Genomic DNA, 18,689 nt, shown 5'->3' on the forward strand with positions numbered 1-18,689 from the left:
GCACAAGAGTAGAAGTGTTGTTATCAAACACCGTATGCCTTCACACTCTATTTGTCAAGTTATTGAGTTTAAAAGGGTAAAGTCTATTACCATATTACGCTATCATAAACTTAAATGATTCAGCACGTTGCCTAGAAATTTTTGTTTAGCTATTAGTTTTGTGTGGCAAGTTATTAATCAGTCCGGTCGAAATTTTATTTATTTTGTATTTATTTTATTTTATTTGGGTAGACACGTCAACATACAATAATTATATATACAGATGGATGAATGATCACAAATACTGAACAAAATAACTATTATGTTTTTGATAATTCTAAATGATTATAAGACATTTTATTATTTAAGTTTTATTTTACATTTTCTAAGTGTAGCTTGGTTTCAAATAATATCAATTACCTAGAACCAGAAGCCCTGTGACTTCAGAAGTCACACAAATCACAATGTAACGTTATCAAAATTAGCCAACTGCATTAAATTATTATAATTGAAAATGTAATATAATTCATTATGACCACACGGAATCAAGCGATCAATCGATTCAAAATTAATAATGACTCGTAAACATTTGTATGTCTGTAAAATTCATACATAAATGATGATTAATACAAATTAATGATTAATATCACATTTAAAATACATAGAGATCGTGTTTAAAAAGTGAAATAATTGAAAATTAGTTATGCAACTATTTTGATGATGGAGTAGTGTGTGTGTAGGAGGGAAAATATGCTTAATTATTAGTATTATTTATTTATTTATTTATTTTAAGTAGTGCATTTATACAAGAATTTATGTATTTTTGGCACACTTCACATAACAAAATTATTCAGATTTTAAATTAAAATATGTAGCATATGTTTGCTAACAGGTGTGCCATTTTGTCCTTTGTAATTTGACTTAATGGTTGCTGTTGTGTCAGATGTCCTGTTTGCCTTCTCTATGGCGATGTGGAATGTTTTCATCAGGGAATAGCACAGGCTCCGCCCACACAACAGGTGTAGTCAAACACAACTCAGTCACGCCTAGATAGGTTACCACGGCACGTCAGTGGAAAGTACCATTCTGTCCTCTGCAGAAGGGGGGGAGGGACTTTCTTTAAAGTCTTAAGTTAGACTAATCTTAATCTAAATCCTTCTGTAATTTTTTACAGTTCTATTAAAAAATGTTTGCCGTTTTACAAAAATCTAGTTGGGTTATTTTCTTACTTAAGTGACACATCACTTGCTTTTCCTTATCTAAGTGGTAGCATCCTAGTCTCCTGTGACAGGTGTGTGTATGTCAGAGACAGTCTATCTGATGTTTGAGATAGAGTTAATCGTCCTGCCCAACATCACGGTCTCACAGATGGCTGTGGACGTGAGGTGGCTGAGACAGCCTGGGCTTAACTAGCCCAGTGTCAGCATGGCATTGACTCTGGATCACTCGAATGAGGAGTACTTTGAGTTTGACTCCTCTTCAGAGGTCCTGGAAATATCTACCTCGTCTTACATTAGCTCAAACAGTGCTGATGATGAGGAGGATGTGGAGCCTTTTACCCTGGAGGAAGGTAGAGTACCTGTTGCTTTTGACATTTTGATCCTTTTAAAAGTCAAAAGTCCTAGTGCTTTCAAAGACAGGAACTGTCACAGTATCTCAGTGTAAGTGGCTCATTTTGAAATCTAAACAATCTAAACAGGTTTTTCCATCCTTGGTTGGTGATGACATAGGGCATATAAAATGCACACAATGTGTCAGATTCTTCATCTCGTCTGGTTTCCATTTCTTTCTGATCTTATCAATATTTGTGTTTCATAATATTCGGTGTAAACACTCAGGCAGTCATTTGTGTCAGAACATCATTACTGATGTTAGTGCCGGAGGACATCGGGGAGTTACACAGTTTGAATCATTTAGTTTCAGTGTATTAATCATAAAGTTTCAGGAACAAGTATTCAAATATGATTTAGCTTGTGGCTAATTAAGGTCACGGTGTGCTGTTTAGATTTATTATGAATTTGCTCTGTCCCAGAACATTTCTTAAGGTTGATCATGTCAACACACAACAGACCAATCTCATGGTATTATAGCGTGCATGCCAGCACGTACTGAAAGTATGCTATTATAGAACAAGAGTAAAACTGAACTATATCTAGGTTTTGTTTTTTAGTTTTTTTGGTCTAGGACTTAGTTTTGACACTAATTTTCTTCCTGTATTTATTTAAAATTTCACTGAATTAAATGTGATATTTTTAAGTAAAAATAAATAGTATTTTTTTGTAAAACACTTTCTCTTTTGTTTTTTACAGTGTACACTTTGGTGTTGAGTACAATAATAATAATAATAAAAATAACTGCTATTATTATTATTATTATTATTATTATTATTATTATTATTAATTGACAATAATAATATATTTTGAGTCTCCTACGTATAAAAACAAAAGCAAGTTAAAACCTGAATATATAATGAATTCTTTATAAATATTTTATTTTTAAACTAACACTAAATCATAACCATATTTAATTATGGTTGTTTGTTTGTTTGCCCTATTTGTAGGTAAGTCTTCCTGTATTTTATCGTTATATATTTAATTACATATAGACAGTGTAAAGAAGTCATGTTTATATATAGTTTTTTATTATTTTTTTTAATTAACTTATTACAGTGACAGTCACCCCACAGAAACCTTGAGTAGGTAAAACACACTCTAAATTAAAAAAAAAACAAAAACAAATGCATTTTATCTTTATAATCAGGTTTATAAAGATATGTGATTTTATTCTAGAACCAGTTAGCTGTGCTTTTTAGGGTTAACATTTTTAAAATCAGTTGCATGTGTTAATAATTGTGACACCATTTCACTGTAATACAAACTTACCTAATTAATTGTTATGTTTTAGTACTGTGAAATGCATTAAATAATTAGTACCAAAACTCATTATATCCTTCTTGTGTTATAATGCATTATGCTTTTTAGCAGTGTAGCAATCAGTAGGTAGATCTGCAGAGTAAAATCTGCAATGTTAAATTGCATTGTGTATTTTCAAGCATACTGTATATAAAATAAACAGAACCCCATTAACAGTCCACATATAATGCATTATATATAGGCTTGATTGAAAGTGTTAATAAAAAAGCTGTAAATGATTATTTCTGTATTTGCACAAGTGAAAACTAACCTCTTGTGGAAGGTTATTTCAGGACCAAGAAAGTCACCTTTATTAATGCACTAAACAAGATGTGTGGGAGCTATTAATGCCTGACTGTCTTCTTTGTGTCCGGTTTACATTGTGGGAATATTTGTCTTTGTGCTGTGGGATCTGTTCTGATGGCAGGTCGCCGTGTACAGTTGCTGTTACCAGTTGTCTCACCAGTTTGTCTGGTGTTAAGTGTCATGGTACGGGGGTCACTGAGTGTATGTGTACCCATGCTGGTGGATGGAAATATTTGTTATCAAGTGTGAAGCACCCTGTCCTGGGAACTTAGACCAACAGCTGTTAATAGTATAACTTAGTCTTTAATGAGTGTTTACCCATGTAAACAAACCTCGCTAAGCAGGTTAATGTATTTGTGATGGCTACTGAACTATGAAAGTTACATAATGTGATCTCCCTAAACATAGTGAGAGATATTTAGGGGTATATACTGTATGTTGGATATGACATACACAGTCAAACTGAAGTTTTAACACCCATGCCCGATCTTTACATTGGCAATTTTTGAAAAATAGGAATTGTCTAAATATCTAACATTTATTATTTATATTCCCTATGTTGTTTTTATTTTTATTACATACCTTTAATCAAATTAGCAACCCATTTAAAAAAAAAAAAACTAGTTTGTATTATATATATATATATATATAAAACAAATTCCTAAAGAAATGAAGATGCATTCAATTGGCATTTACAATGTTACAAAAGATTTCTATGTAAAAATAAATAAATAAATAAAACATTTTAAATTATTTTAAACAGTTGCTTTAAATTGAAATAATATTTCGCAATATTGTTTCACAATAACTTTTTTTATGTACTTTTTATCAAATAAATGCTGTCTTGGTGAATAAGCATAAAAAAACATACATAAATAAATTAAAATAAAATCTTACCTTCACCTAAATTTTCAGCACTAGTGTGAACTGTTATTTTTTATGTTTGATAAAAGTAATTTCAAGCATTTAAGATTTAGTTTTAACGGTCTTTTAAATCACAAACAAAACTAATTTAGTCAAAATTGTCCAAACATTTAAATTATTGTTTCAGTGATCTTTTTTTATTTTATATTTATTGGAATTAGTATGATAAGCTTCTGTCACTTGACACTGTAATTTTTTTATAAATATTTAACATTATTATTTTTATTATTGATTTTAATGGTTGAATTATTAAACACTATTGGAGGCTGATCTGTTCAGGACTTTGATTTGTTCTCAGGAACTTTGGTAATTGTTCATAAATGAGAATAATATCACAGAGCAATACCATTTCTGTACTTTGAGATGCATTGGGTGGATCTGTTATGTTACTATTCATCCGTATCCTATCAGCCATTGTTGTAGTGTGACTCACAGTTCATAACAAGATCTGCTGATCTAAGTTTAACCTACAGTACTGTATAATAAAACCATGAGTTAAACTATTGCTCCTAAAGAATTATTTTCCGCCTTGATCAAATAATAACACTGAAAATATTCTGCATTCTTGCCTGAGTTGATAGTTTCAGGAGAAGAATAAAATATGGAGCTGATGAGTGTTTAAATGAGTCTTGCTCAAGGAATGTTTCTGTGTAGTTAATAGTTGGGTGTTGCAGGCAGGTCAATATCTGGGTGTTGGGTAGAGTCTCTGCTCTCTTTGTGCTGACTGTGACGCAGATGGAAATGTCTGCTTTGCATTTGATTCTTTAACACCATACTGAACTCAAAGAGTTTTTTTGTGCTGCTTTTGAATAGTTGGAAGCAGTATCATGGTCTAGTGTCCTTCTCAACAGCAGTACAGCAATAATGTAAATGTACTGTTTGTTGTCCTAATTAAAATGAAAAATAGATTCCCTTAAAAGTTTTGGGGCAGGAATATCTGTTTGTCAATCCAGTGAAATGTATTTTTTCTTATGCATATATTTACTTTATGATTAATTATATTGGGCATTGCTCTGTAAAATAATTTCATATTTGGACCACATTTGTAATTTTACATGATCATATATATTTTTTTTTATCATGTAATATAAAATATTTTCTTATATTGTAAATGTATCTTTGGAGCACATCTTTATTGCTTGATAATATTTTTATCACGCAATAAAATATTTTCTTATATTGTACTAAAAATGCTTTGCTTCAAACATGTCGGCAGGGAAAGATCTGCTGGTTGTGACTATAATAAATCCATAGAGTTATTTATAATCTGGACTATGCTGACTTGTTGATAATGACAGAATATGATGATAACGGTTGTGTATCATCTCCACTGTGATAAAATAGAAGATTTCCCTGGAGAAGCAAAGATAAGATTGTGAAAGAAAGTCAGTTAGACAATATAACCTGGAAAATAGCCAAAACATCGGTTTATTATAAATCAGTTTATAAATCATTATTTGATCCTTCTATAGACCTTATGTAGCTCCGCCCCTTTTTCCAGCGCTGTGTTCATTGTCTTCCGTCGGTATTTCTATGTACAGTCGCAAAAATGTATTAATTAACCGCTCATTTTAAAATCTTCCGGGTCTGCTGACATTTGTTAAGACATCTGCTTCGAAAATTACAATGCTCATGACAATTTTTTTTACTCTGCAAAAGTAAATTCTTCAAAAGTGATGCTATAGTGCTACGGGAAAAGACAAAATTCTAAAGATGGCTTGAAGGTCTATATTATTTACGGATTTTGGAATCACTGCAAAGACCAATCAAAATTATGCATTATCCCTTGTGGAAAAAAAGAAGTGCACTTAATTACATTGAATCATGTATTCAAAATCTAAAAGAATATTTAAAAAAAAATGAATGAAATGAAATTAGAATTAATGAAATTAGAAAAAGCCATTTAAGTGTACTTTTAAGAGTATTTTCATGACTGTTTATGAGATATAAAGATGTACTTACAGTAAGTCCCACTTAAGCGGGTCACACTAAAGCAAATTGAAGCTAACTGTGTTTAATATAAACTTTTTATATATTTTAATTTGCTGAAAAACTGCAACAAAAAGGAAAAAGCTGCAAAAAAGAAATCATTCAGTAATGTTAGGGTTAGGTTTTAGGGTTATTATTTTCAAAATAAGTATGTTTTGTATATTCAAAATTAGTATATGTTATAAATATAAAGTAATAAATATCCGGATGAGTTCTGAGCATGCAGACACCTCTTATATTACTGTATATACTGGTACTTTTGTGTTTTATACACAGTGTACCTGTAACTTATAATTGTTTATTCTGAGTTTGTCATTGAGTATGTCATTTTTTTCATTTTTATTCCTTTGTTCCCACAGTTCTATGTGCTGATCGAGTGGGCCAGATGACTAAGACATATAATGATATAGATGCTGTGACACGTCTCCTGGAGGAGGTAAGATGTGGGAAGGGGGAGGATGGGTCACAGCTGTCATAAAAAAAAAAAAAAAAAGTAAATTTTTGGGGGTGTAAAATGTGTGCCATGTGTTGTGATGTAGGTCTACCCGTGTACCATAATAGTGAATGTAAAGCTAAACACAAAACTTATGGGGTCACTTTGTGTTTCAATTCAGAAAGAGCGGGATTTGGAGTTGGCGGCTCGAATTGGCCAGTCTCTGCTGAAAAAGAACAAAACCCTCAGTGAGAGGAACACCCTCCTGGAGGAGCAAGTGGAGCACATACGAGAAGAGGTAAGAGACGAAATCGAAAGGTGAGACAAGCATGTAGGCTAATGTCATCTTTTCTTTCCAAATTTTGTTCCTAAAAACATTTTTGTACAAAACAACACACTCTATTTGAGTCTACAGTTATTGTTGCGTGCATACGGTGACTGTTTGTATGCATCCGTGCAGGTGTCTCAGCTACGTCACGATCTGTCGATGAAGGATGAACTCCTGCAGTTCTACACAAGTGCAGCGGAGGAGAGTGATGGAGAGTCTGCTTCTACCACACCGTGAGTCCATGAGTCCAATAATAATAGAACTCCACACAATTTGAGGTATCACAAATGCATTAATAAATACCTTACATTTTAAGGAGTTCTATTATTTTTCTTTTTTTTGCCTGAAAATGGTACAAATCAGTTATTTTCAGTGAGGAGGTTTCTATGTACTAAAGGAGGCACATCTGTTTGTGATCTTTCTTTGCAGTATTCGCAGAACTGACTCCTCTTTTACGGTCCCGAATTACCTTCCTCTAGATTCACTACAGAAGAAACTCTTTGACCTGGAGGAAGAGAACATCGTCCTGCGATCAGAGGTGAGAGAGTGAGGCCTGTACTTACATCCTTCAGCTGCTCATAAGAATGTTTTGCATACTATTATTCGAAACAGCCTCCAGTCGAACTTATCAGGGGTTTCAGGTATATCACATTTCCAAGACAAACACAATATGTAACCGATTAATTCCCAGATAAAGATATTTGCCAGTTATCTGTGCACTTTATACAAATAAAACTTGGAAAAAAATAATACAATAAGCAAATATAAACACACCCACATAGATATGTGGGTAGTTGAAATATAACTTTATACCTTTAAAAAAATAATAATTTTTAACTTTTTAGATTATATGTTTTTGACACTGTAAAACAGTCAGAAGTGAATTCAGTGGCACATCAGAATGTCTCTCTTTCTTGATGCATTGCCCCCTCACTGTAACCGTAGACCTGCAGTGAAGTGTCTGGGGCATCTGACCCCAGCAGACAGCTGGAATTGTATGCCTCACTGATATGAAATCTTCATCCACACCTACACAAGACAAAACATTTTAGAGCCTTCGGTAACAACAGATGAGTGCAAATCCAAAGACATCACCGTATAACATTTCTCAGCTAATGTAAACCCCCTTAAACTGGGCCATGGCATGAAAACAACAAGCTTTTTTGTAGCAACTCCATAGCTTTGCCTTTTGCTGTGGATATAATTCGACCTAGACTGTTTTGTTCTGCAACACGGGTACTAGACAAAACCACTGAAACAAAGAATGAGACTTGTAAAGTGATACCTCCATTGTTTATTCAGATCACTCCTTAAAACGTCTGTGTGTGTGTGTGTGTGTGTGTGTGTGTGTGTGTGCGCGTGCGGGTGTGTTTATAGGCAAATCACTTGGAGACCGAGACCATCTCGTATGAAGAAAAGGAACAACAGCTTGTAAATGACTGTGTTAAAGAACTCAGTGAGTAGATCCCAGAGTAAACTGATATTACATAACATCCTACACTAGTTAAATTCATTTATGTTATTCATTACCTTATTGGTCCATTGGTAGTATAACAGTTTAGTTATTAATTGCATGAACTGCACATACTGAGGGGCTAATGTATAACTTGCTTTGAAAGGGGATTGGGGACTTTCCATGGTTTTTGTTTACCAAGGGTGCATGTGATACATGAAGTCTATCTCTTCCTCATTAGGAGATGCCAACATACAGATCTCTACGATTGCGGAGGAGCTGGCTAGGAAAACAGAGGATGCCTCTCGGCAGCAAGAGGAAATCACACACCTCCTCTCTCAGATCGTGGACCTGCAGAAAAAAGCTAAATCTGTGAGTTCTCCTCACTGTCCAGGAGACGTGATTAATGCATGGCACTCTGAAATACTTGTATCAGATTGGTCAATATAACAGAACTGGACAATATAACACAACATGCAATCTTATAAATATAAAACTATATTAAAACTATATTTACAAATTTTTCAAGATAAAACCATTTAACACAACCTGCTAAATAGCTAGTTATGGGAATATGTCACCTGCTATTTATTATTATTATTATTAATATTAATCAAAATCAATGCTGCTGTGTTCAGTGTTCATTGCTAATAAGAAATGTATTAGTGAAGCATAATCATGACAGTTTTTTATTTGGTTCTCATTTAGTTTAGTTTGTTGTGCTGTCAGTTATAAGGAGCAAACTTCTGTCTGTGAATTAATTTATAATGTTTGTTATTTTTCAGTATGCACTAGAAAACGAAGAGCTCACCCAGCACTTGGGAGCTGCTAAAGATGCCCAAAGAGCACTAACAGCAGAGGTAACATGCACATACACATGCACCAGCATATTCACATACTGTAATTCAACTAAAATGCTGCCATGTAACAATTAACCAGAAAATTGGTGTGTATTATCCATTGAATTGTGTTATTTGAATTGAAACAGTGATCTTCCTGATTAAATGAATTTTACTACTGTTTTCACCTGCTATCAGTCTCTTTATCTCAGTCTTTATCTGTTTCTTTCTTTCTGTAGCTAAGGGAGCTGGAGGATAAGTATGTTGAATGTATGGAGATGCTTCATGAAGCTCAGGAGGAACTGAAGAACTTCAGGAATAAAACGCTGCCTCTAAGTACACCGCGACGATTCCACTCTCTCGGCCTCTTCCCCATGGTGAGAAATGGATAACATGCTGAAACGGATTAAAAATACTCATTAATTGCATTTTGCCCATGTCGAGTAACCGGCTTAATACCGGAAGTGCCGCATTGCATGGACAAGAATTCACGAAATGCATTATTATACAGATTTCTAAGGCTGCATGATATAATAAACTCAATAAAAAATATAATTAAGCAAGTACTATTGTGAATTCACAAATGCTACAATTCAATTAAATAAATAAATGCGATGCAGGTTTAATATATGCGAACATGCATGTAGGTTATGTTTGTGCATCTCAGAGCGGCTCCGTTCACAGGAAATGCTATTCCACACAAACATTTGCATGTGTGGAACGTCTCAATCTCCATCTCTGCATATTTTGTTTGGATTTATCATAATGTTCATCTGGGAATGCAACGTGCAACATTTCATCAGATTAGTAAGGTAAATAATTTATAAACCTATGCCTACACAGGAGAACAGATCATTATCTTTCTAAATATGCTAACTGTTCATCACGATTTCAAAACAAAAAGTAAAAAAAATCCCAGGACTATTCTCTAAACTATCGTTTTCAATGATTACAAAAACAATATTTTGATCACCGGTGCTTTTTCTCCACAATAAGCAATAACTATGAGTGAAACATCAGAGTGCCAGCTTGAGGAATAAAAGTGAACTGCACTTATTGAGTCATCAGTCGCTCGGCTTCCTTTGGTGGGTCTGAGGAGAAGGCTGGCGTGGATGACTTTGTGCTCCAAAAGAGCCTGCCCACTGCCTCCATGATGAGTTGTACCTAAAGGGATGCCATCAACAATCCTCCCGCCAATGGCCCGCCCTGTTTCTACTGACAGTTCATGAGGAACTCACCAGGCCTGCCCTCTACTCTGCTCATGTTAATCCCTCTACTTCTGCTGCTCTCCTCACTGTTGATGGCTCTGAAGAACAAGCTTGTAAAAAAAAAATCTCACCCCTCTGGAAGAGACATGGCCAACTTAGTGGTGCTGGAGTGCCAGCTTTGGCTAAATCTAACGGAGATCAGGGATGCTCAGAGGACAGGGTCAGTCTTGCACTTGTTCTCCATTCCTCCACTTAACTCTGAGAGAAGGAAACTTCATTCAAGCTGCATCCATCCTTCCCATTCAGTGCACACCCAAGCAAATTCCTGCTTTGATAGGAGAATCACATACTCAAAAGAGCATTTCTCTTCTCCTCCATTCTCTTACCATGAATGTTATTTCCCTGCCTCTGTGCGGCAATCTATCATTTGAGAAACTCGGACCACAAAGCTATCCTGTATGTGTCAATTTGGGTTCTGAAAACCATAGAACGTGGCTACTTGCTTCAGTTCACTCGCAGGCCACCTCGCTTCAGAGGTATCATTCAAACTACGGTACGGGACAATGATGTTCATGTTCTCCAGTCCAAAGTACAAACACTGCTTGCAAAAGGAGCCATGTAGACGGTTCCTCTAGTGAACAGCAAGTTGGGCTTTTACAGCTGTTACTTCCTCATTCTTTCCTTATTTCAGGTATCTGAACCACCCACTCATGAGCCATCAGCCATTCAAGATGCTGACTTTGAAACAGATCCTCTTGCTAGCATTACCAGAAAGACTGCTTTCTATCTGTGGATCTGAAAGATTTCAGACTTTCATATCCAGATAGCCCCCATTACAGACCATTCTAGAGATTCCATTCGGACTGTCTCTGGCACCATGCACTTTTGCGATGTGCATCGACATGGCTCTTTCCCCTCTGAGATTTGAGCCCGTTCAGAAAAGGAACTCATCACTCACAGGCCTCACTCTTCTGCTCAGCCATCTTTAAAACAATTAATTTTGCCAAGAGCTTTCTGTTATCTCAGCCAGCGAGTAGTCCTTCTGGGGGCTGCACGGATGCGGGCATGAATTACATTAGTTGGGACTGACCTCCAGAAGGAAGGTGGTCAAGACATATGCCTCCAACTCAGGTTGGGGAGCCCTGTACGAGGTCAGACTGGCATTCGGCTCCTGGTCAAACCTGGAGCAATGCTTACACCACGTCCTGGTCTATTCAGACAACATGACGGTGGTAGCCTTTATCAATCACCAGGGCAGTCTCAGGTCACATTCCCTTCACATGATGGCTCGACGCCTCCTTTTATTGGCACAATGCATACTCCTCTCACTCAGAGCAGTTCATGTGCTGGGAAGAATGAACCAAGGGGCAAACATGTTGTCCAGGGACAACATTCAAATGATGTGGTCAGTCTTCGGCAAGGCAGAGGTGGACCTCTTCACCTCAAAAGACAGCTTTCACTGCCCAATTTACTTTTTGATACAGCCACGATTTGCCCAGCACTCACCAGTATGCTACCAGTTGCCCCTGCTTTCTCAGGTCAACAGACGAGTCAGGGAAGTCAGATATTCAGTCCCCTTGGTGGCCCCACTCTGGAAGAATCATATATAGTTCCCCGATTTGATTCAGCTGCTATCGGCAGCCCCTTGGCCAATACAACTGAGGACAGACTTTCTCTTGCAAGCGAAGGGCATGATTTGACATCTCTGGCCAGAGATGTGGAGCCATATATATATATATATATATATATATATATATATATATATATATATATATATATATAGAGAGAGAGAGAGAGAGAGAGAGAGAGAGAGAGAGAGAGAGAGAGAGAGAGAGAGAGAGAGAGAGAGAGAGAGAGAGAGAGAGAGAGAGAGAGAGAGAGAGAAAGACAGAGTTATAAGAGGAAAACATTTCTGAATTAAATATTCTGATAAGGTCATGTGATATCAGCTAAAGTATTGTTATTCCCCTGGCTAATGGTGAGTTTTGCTTTGTGTGTAACAGGACTCTTTAGCTGCAGAAATTGAAGGAACCATGAGAAAAGAGATTCATTTGTCTGATCCAGACGTAGAGGAACAAAGGTGTGTTAGTGTTTCATTTCCTGTCCTGCCTATGTCCCATATCCTGCTTGAGTTAACGAGTCAGAGTCCGTTTCAGTTTCAGAGCAATATAAATATATATTATAATCTCTGTTACAAGGCATTGCATGTTTAAAATATTTTCCTACTATATATTTTTTTTACCAATTTAGCTTACTGGTTAAAGATCTGAGCAGATAATCCAATGGTTGTAGGTCCAAATCGTCTAAGGATGGCACTGTAATCAATCTGAACTGCTTAAGGAGAGTAAGGAGAGAGAGAGAAAACCTCAGAACGTTTCGCATGAACCTCTGTACATTCTTGTCTTCTCTTTTTGTTCAGGTTGTACCCTAAACGTGTCTTTGAGACAGTGCGTAACATCAACCAGACTGTTCGGCAGCGTTCCATGGGCCCATCCCCCATGAACATCCCAGGGTCCAATCAGACATCCTGCATGAATTCTAGGCATCCTAGTTGTCTGAGCACACCCCGTTCAAGCATGTATGGAGGGGACGGTGTTGAAATGGACAACCGCACTAACAGTATGCTAATGGAAACCCTGTCACATCAGGACAGGTAAGAGCATCAAACGTGGTTTTAAACCATAAATATTTCAGCAGCATGATAGAACACAGTGTGTTTTCTTAACTATAGTTGTATAGACAATTTTTTTTTCTATTTGATTACTAATTCTAATAAGTTACAATCTACACTATTGTAATTAGTTAAATTTTTTTAATAAAAGATAATAACTGAGCACCAAATCAGTATAGTGGATTGATTTCTGGATAATAATGTGTCACTGAAGATTTCCATCACAGGGATGAATTATTTATAAAATGTATTACAGCCGAATATATATATATAAAAGAGAGAGAGAGAGAGAGAATATCATATATTGCAGTTATACTGTGACATGAAAGTAATTATCAGCTTATATATTTGCACAGGCAAGAATTACTATATATTGATATGTTGGCACTATTTATATTAAGACAATAGAAGTCGTTACATTTAGGTGTGTGTGGGTGTGTGTGTGTAAGTTCTTCATTAGTGGACATTGGACCACACTGTATTGTTTGAATGTTTGTCTGTAATATTTGTTTCAGCTCTGATGACTCCAACAGAAAGCCTGGCATGCCTGGCACACCCGGCTCTCGTGACCTGGAGGCAGCACTGCGTCGTCTTTCCCTTCGACGAGACAACTACATTAGCGAGCAGCGTTTCTTTGAGGAGGAGAGAGAACGTAAACTCAACGCCCTGGCAGAAGAGAAGAGCGAATTGTACGAGGAGAGACATGGTGGGAGTGGCAGTGAAGACGGCGGCCCCCTCACTCCGGCAGAAAGCATCATGTCTCTGGGCACCCTGCACTCAGTTTACTCCATCTACAGCACCCGATCCTACCTGCCGGAGAAACTCCAGATCGTCAAGCCACTGGAAGGTGACCGAGCCAAGTCCAGGCCTTTCAGCCTCTCGTTGTTTGATGCTCTGTGGGCATTAATGCACCAAAGTGCTGAAGACCTGTCTACACAACACTCCTTCTATTTCAGACACACACAACCTCGCTGCTGGTTTGAGATTTAGACACGTCACACTATATACACACTACTGGTCAAAAGTCTGGAATTTAGAAGATGTTTTTTTTATGTTTCTTAAAGTCTCTTATGCTCACCAAGGCTATGTTTTTAAGAAATGCAATTAAAAACAGTAGTACTATGAAATGTTATTAATTAAAAATAACTATTTTCTATTTGGTTTTCAGCAGCCATATGCTATTATTATCAATGTTGAAAATATATATTTTTGCTGCTTAATATTTTTGTGGAAACCTTGATGCACTGCCACTAAGTTAAATAAAATAAAAAGAAGAAAGAAAGAAATACTAATTTCTAAAAATGCTTTAAATTAAAATATTTATAAATACATTTATAATGTTATAAAATATTCTTATTGTAATAAAAAACACTTCTAATTGATAATCAAATTTCACAATATTACACACATACCACAAATGTTTTTTTTGTTTTTTTTATGTTTATTTGCTGCATATAACAGATCATATAAATGCAGTCTTGCTGAGCATAAGAGACTTTTTAAAAACATAAAAACGTTATGCGTTATTCACATTTTTTGTGTGTGTGTGTGTGTGTATGTGTATATATACATACATACACACACACGCGCGCAAATGTAACAGCATTTGAAACTTAGGATGTAATGTGAGGAGCACAACTCTATCCATGATGCACTTTATATTCTATATTTGTTTTTGTTTTTTTGGTGGTTGTTGTTTTTTTCATAGAGGTACTATTTAAAAAATTGTGTTTTTCGATTACAAAATTTTAAAAAAAATAGGGCTGCAACAGATTGCCATGTTCTTTAGTTTTAGATAAGTGTTAACTGTAAACCACTCACAGCTTTATGAATCATAATCATATTTCTAGCGACCTCTGCTGGTTTTAGTTAAAAGCTAAACTAAGCAGTGTGACAGCCTACCCGTTAGTAAAGCATTAACAAATTATCAATGCTCTGATTTCATAAACATAGAAGTACATTTAATAGATTAGCTCCAGAGAAAGGGCTATTGAGGAATAGTTGGCTGAACATTTTAATTCTATCATTCGCTCACCTTTATGACATTCCAAACCTGTATGACTTTCTTCTGCTGAACACAAAAGATTTTATTTTAAAGAATGTTGGTAACATATTAATTATGCTTATTATTATGCTTGAAAAAAAGAAAGAAAAAAAAGACAGAACCATTTCTTTCAAAATATTTTCTTTTAGAATTCCAAAGAAAACTGATGCAGGTTTGGAACCATATGATTTTTTTTTTTTTTTTTTTTTTTTTTTTTTCTGGGTGAACTGTACATTGCAATATCTGGGTGCTCCTTTCTTTCTGTCAAATTTAAGTTTGTGTGTTTGCATCCTTCTTTTGTTTTCTTAACTTCATTTTCCCACCTGTCTGATTTTAGCTCTCGAATAAACACAACATTAATTTCTCCCTCCTCCTTTTCTCTTTCTTTTTTTTAGTCTGACCACAGCCAGAGTCAGTGATTATTACAGCTTTGGTTATGTACCATGAGCATTTTAAGGGCACAGATTGTATTTACAATAAAATGGATTAAGTTAAATTAACTAAAATGAATACCTGCACAGATAATTAAATCCAAGACTACATACTATAATCTGAAATTAACCCCTAATTAAAATTACTCAGTCATTAATATTACATATTTTTATATTTAATTATGATCATGTTATCAGTTAAATATGTATTTGCTGAACATCTGTACATATGTCACCCTGGACCACAAAAGCTGGGGTATATTTTTAGCAATAGCCAAAAAAAAAAAAAAAAAATTGTATGGGTCAAAATTATCGATTTTTCTTTTATGCCAAAAATCATTAGGACATTAAGTAAAGATCATATTCCATGAAGATATTTTGTAAATTTCCTACCGTCAATATATCAAAACATAATTTTTGATTAGTAATATGCATAGCTAAGAATTCATTTGGACAATTTTATAGACGATTTTCTAAGTAATTCTTTTTTTTTTTTTTTTTTTGCACACTCATATTCCAGATTTTCCGATAGTTGTATCTCAGCAAAATATTGTACGATTCTAATAAACCATACATTAATGGAAAGCTTATTTATTCAGCTTTCAGAAGATGTATACATCTCAATTTCGAAAATGTACACTTAAGACTTAAGATAGAATAGAATAGAATAGAATAGAATAGAATAATGAAAAACACATACTTTGTAACTTGTTAGATTATAATTTTATCCCCTAAACCATCACATATCAGTTTTATGTGTTGAACTATGTCTTTTATCTTGATGTTATATTTAGTGTTTCTGGACAAGCCATTTAAGCAGCGTTTACATTACTGAACAGAAACCCAATATTTAGATCATGTCATGATGTGTTCATTCTTTCCTCATTTCTTTCGGAATGCATCAAATGCTAATTTGAAAACGTCTTTGTGCACATCACCTTGCATTCATGATCTCAGAGTGTTCTCAGGTGTTCTCTGGCCTTTGCTACAGTTTGTTTCTGATCTCTGCTCTGGTTTCCTCTACCCATCAGGTTCGGCCACTCTGCACGCATGGCAGCAGCTCGCTCAGCCCCACCTGGGCGGCATCCTGGATACGCGGCCGGGCGTCGTGACCAAGGGCTTTCGAACACTGGAGCTGGACCTGGAAGGGGTGTACCAATTCACTGACCTGGAGGAAGATGAGGCAGGACTGCGTTCCCCTGCCACCTCTACCTCTTGCCTGTGCTCTCTGCCTTGTTCACCTGCTTTGCGACGAACTTTTGTCAACAATCCTGATAACCAGGATGAGCAGCTCAGTAAAAATGGAGGGAACCCTGGAGTGGGGTCAGACCAAATGGAAGCTGTAGATGAGGAGGTCTTATCTGGTGAGGGACCCTCATAACCCCACTAACCCTCTGGACAGGCTTAGGGGGAGGGAACATAAAGCCTCACTATAAAACAGACAATGCCCTAGTGGAGAACCCATAAGCCCCTGTTGTATTGTGTCTGTGAGGGTCTAGGACAAGCTGGTTCTCTCCTTGTTCAGCTGCAGGCACACACCCACTGCACATCATCCACTCACCCTGAAGACAGCTGCCATAATCTTTTGAGTACAGTCATTTTTTTTATTATTTTACTCTCATTCTGCCTGTTAATCATATATCTTGCTCCTCGTACTGAAAAAAAATGAGAATTGAGGCATTGGGAATTCTGGAATAGGGGTTGAAGAATACTTTAAATATTAATAAATAAATAAATAAAAATTATAAATAATACTAAATAATATTTTTCTATCAAAACTGAAATCTTTTGCAATTTAACTTGAATTAATTACTATATAAAGTTTAATAATATAATTAAATAACATAATATAATGTTATAATTATATTTATATACCCTTTACATATAAAATTATACTAATATACGGCATGTATGGTATTATATAATGGGCAGTCTGAATTATCAGACCCAGACATGGTCTTTACAGGCTTTCATTCATTGATATTATATAAAATTGGTAGGTCTACTCTAAAATACTAATACTTACTACCGTATTTTTCGGACTATAAGTCGCACCTGAGTATAAGTCGCATCAGTCCAAATACATCATGATGAGGGAAAAAAAACATATAAGTCGCACTGGACTATATATAAGTCGCATTTATTTAGAACCAAGAGAAAACATTACCGTCTACCGCCACGAGAGGGCGCTCTATGTCTTCAGTGTAGACTACAGGAGCATAGAGCGCCTTCTCGCGGCTGTAGACGGTAATGTTTTCTCTTAGTTCATTTCTCTCGGTTCATGTCAAATTAATTTTGATAAATAAGTCGCACCTGACTATAAGTCACAGGACCAGCCAAACTATGAAAAAAAAGTGTGACTTATAGTCCGGAAAATACGGTAATATGAGTGTAATAATAAGGTATATTTATTATTAGCTTCTAGACTCAATTCTCATTTTCAGCACTAGTTAATTTCCTAAAGACTGCTCTCAATCTATCTTCTTATCTTCATTACGAGAGTACCCTGAGGGGGAATAAACACATTTATTTACTCAATCTCTCCACAAATTTCTCCCCTGATAAACCTGTATGTGAGCACAGAGTGTGATTTTTTTAAACTAAACTGCACAACACAACACACATACACATCCCTGGATGCATTTAACACACATCATCACACATTCCCCCCAGCATGTAACTAGCATCCAGCTGGAGTTCTGAGTGTGTTCAAAGGATAATGTTACAGAGTTCTATTAAAGACATGGTGGTGTGAGCCACAGTCATGTGAGTGAACAGATTCTAACGTCACTGGAAAGAGGTCACATTGACACCACATGTACACAAACACTCCACATGCTTTCAAAGTCAGGCTTGTCAAATACACAAACACCGAAAGCCACATTTTAGAGTTTTATACATAATGCTCACATACTTTCTGTGAATATCAGGGCTTGAGTACACTTGTAAATAATTAAGATCATACAAACAATTGTTTGCTTTTGTTTTCATTTCGTTTTTGTTTGGTTTGCTTTGGGGTGAACTATCCCTTTAATGACAAATTACAACTTTCTGCAGAGAATTATTGAAACACAATGCCAGCTCCTGTATATATTTATGTCCTAGCTTGTCTGTAGTAACCAAATTCATAATTTGATCTTCCTTCCTTCCCACTGTTCTCTCCTGCTGTGTT

The 18,689-nt window shown here is 35.7% G+C and overlaps 1 protein-coding gene across 2 annotated transcripts; it reads left to right on the forward strand.

Moving 5' to 3' along the window:
* The first annotated feature begins 1,283 nt into the window (after positions 1-1,283).
* LOC127944551 (trafficking kinesin-binding protein 1-like) lies at positions 1,284-17,182 on the forward strand. Of its 2 annotated transcripts, XM_052540570.1 has the most exons (13): positions 1,284-1,549; positions 6,470-6,546; positions 6,725-6,841; positions 7,004-7,104; positions 7,301-7,409; positions 8,249-8,327; positions 8,566-8,696; positions 9,110-9,184; positions 9,403-9,540; positions 12,375-12,451; positions 12,791-13,024; positions 13,558-13,889; positions 16,549-17,182. In XM_052540570.1, the coding sequence occupies exons 1-13, from the start codon at positions 1,405-1,407 to the stop codon at positions 16,896-16,898; spliced, it is 1,965 nt and encodes a 654-aa protein (XP_052396530.1). In that variant the 5' UTR covers positions 1,284-1,404; the 3' UTR covers positions 16,899-17,182. The 2 variants fall into 2 exon arrangements, with proteins under 2 accessions (XP_052396530.1, XP_052396531.1); XM_052540571.1 differs by lacking the exon at positions 16,549-17,182 and having other exon boundaries at positions 13,558-15,450.
* The last annotated feature ends 1,507 nt before the right edge of the window (positions 17,183-18,689 follow it).

This window comes from Carassius gibelio, chromosome A23, assembly GCF_023724105.1.
Source record: "Carassius gibelio isolate Cgi1373 ecotype wild population from Czech Republic chromosome A23, carGib1.2-hapl.c, whole genome shotgun sequence".
Classification (NCBI taxonomy): Eukaryota; Metazoa; Chordata; class Actinopteri; order Cypriniformes; family Cyprinidae; genus Carassius; species Carassius gibelio.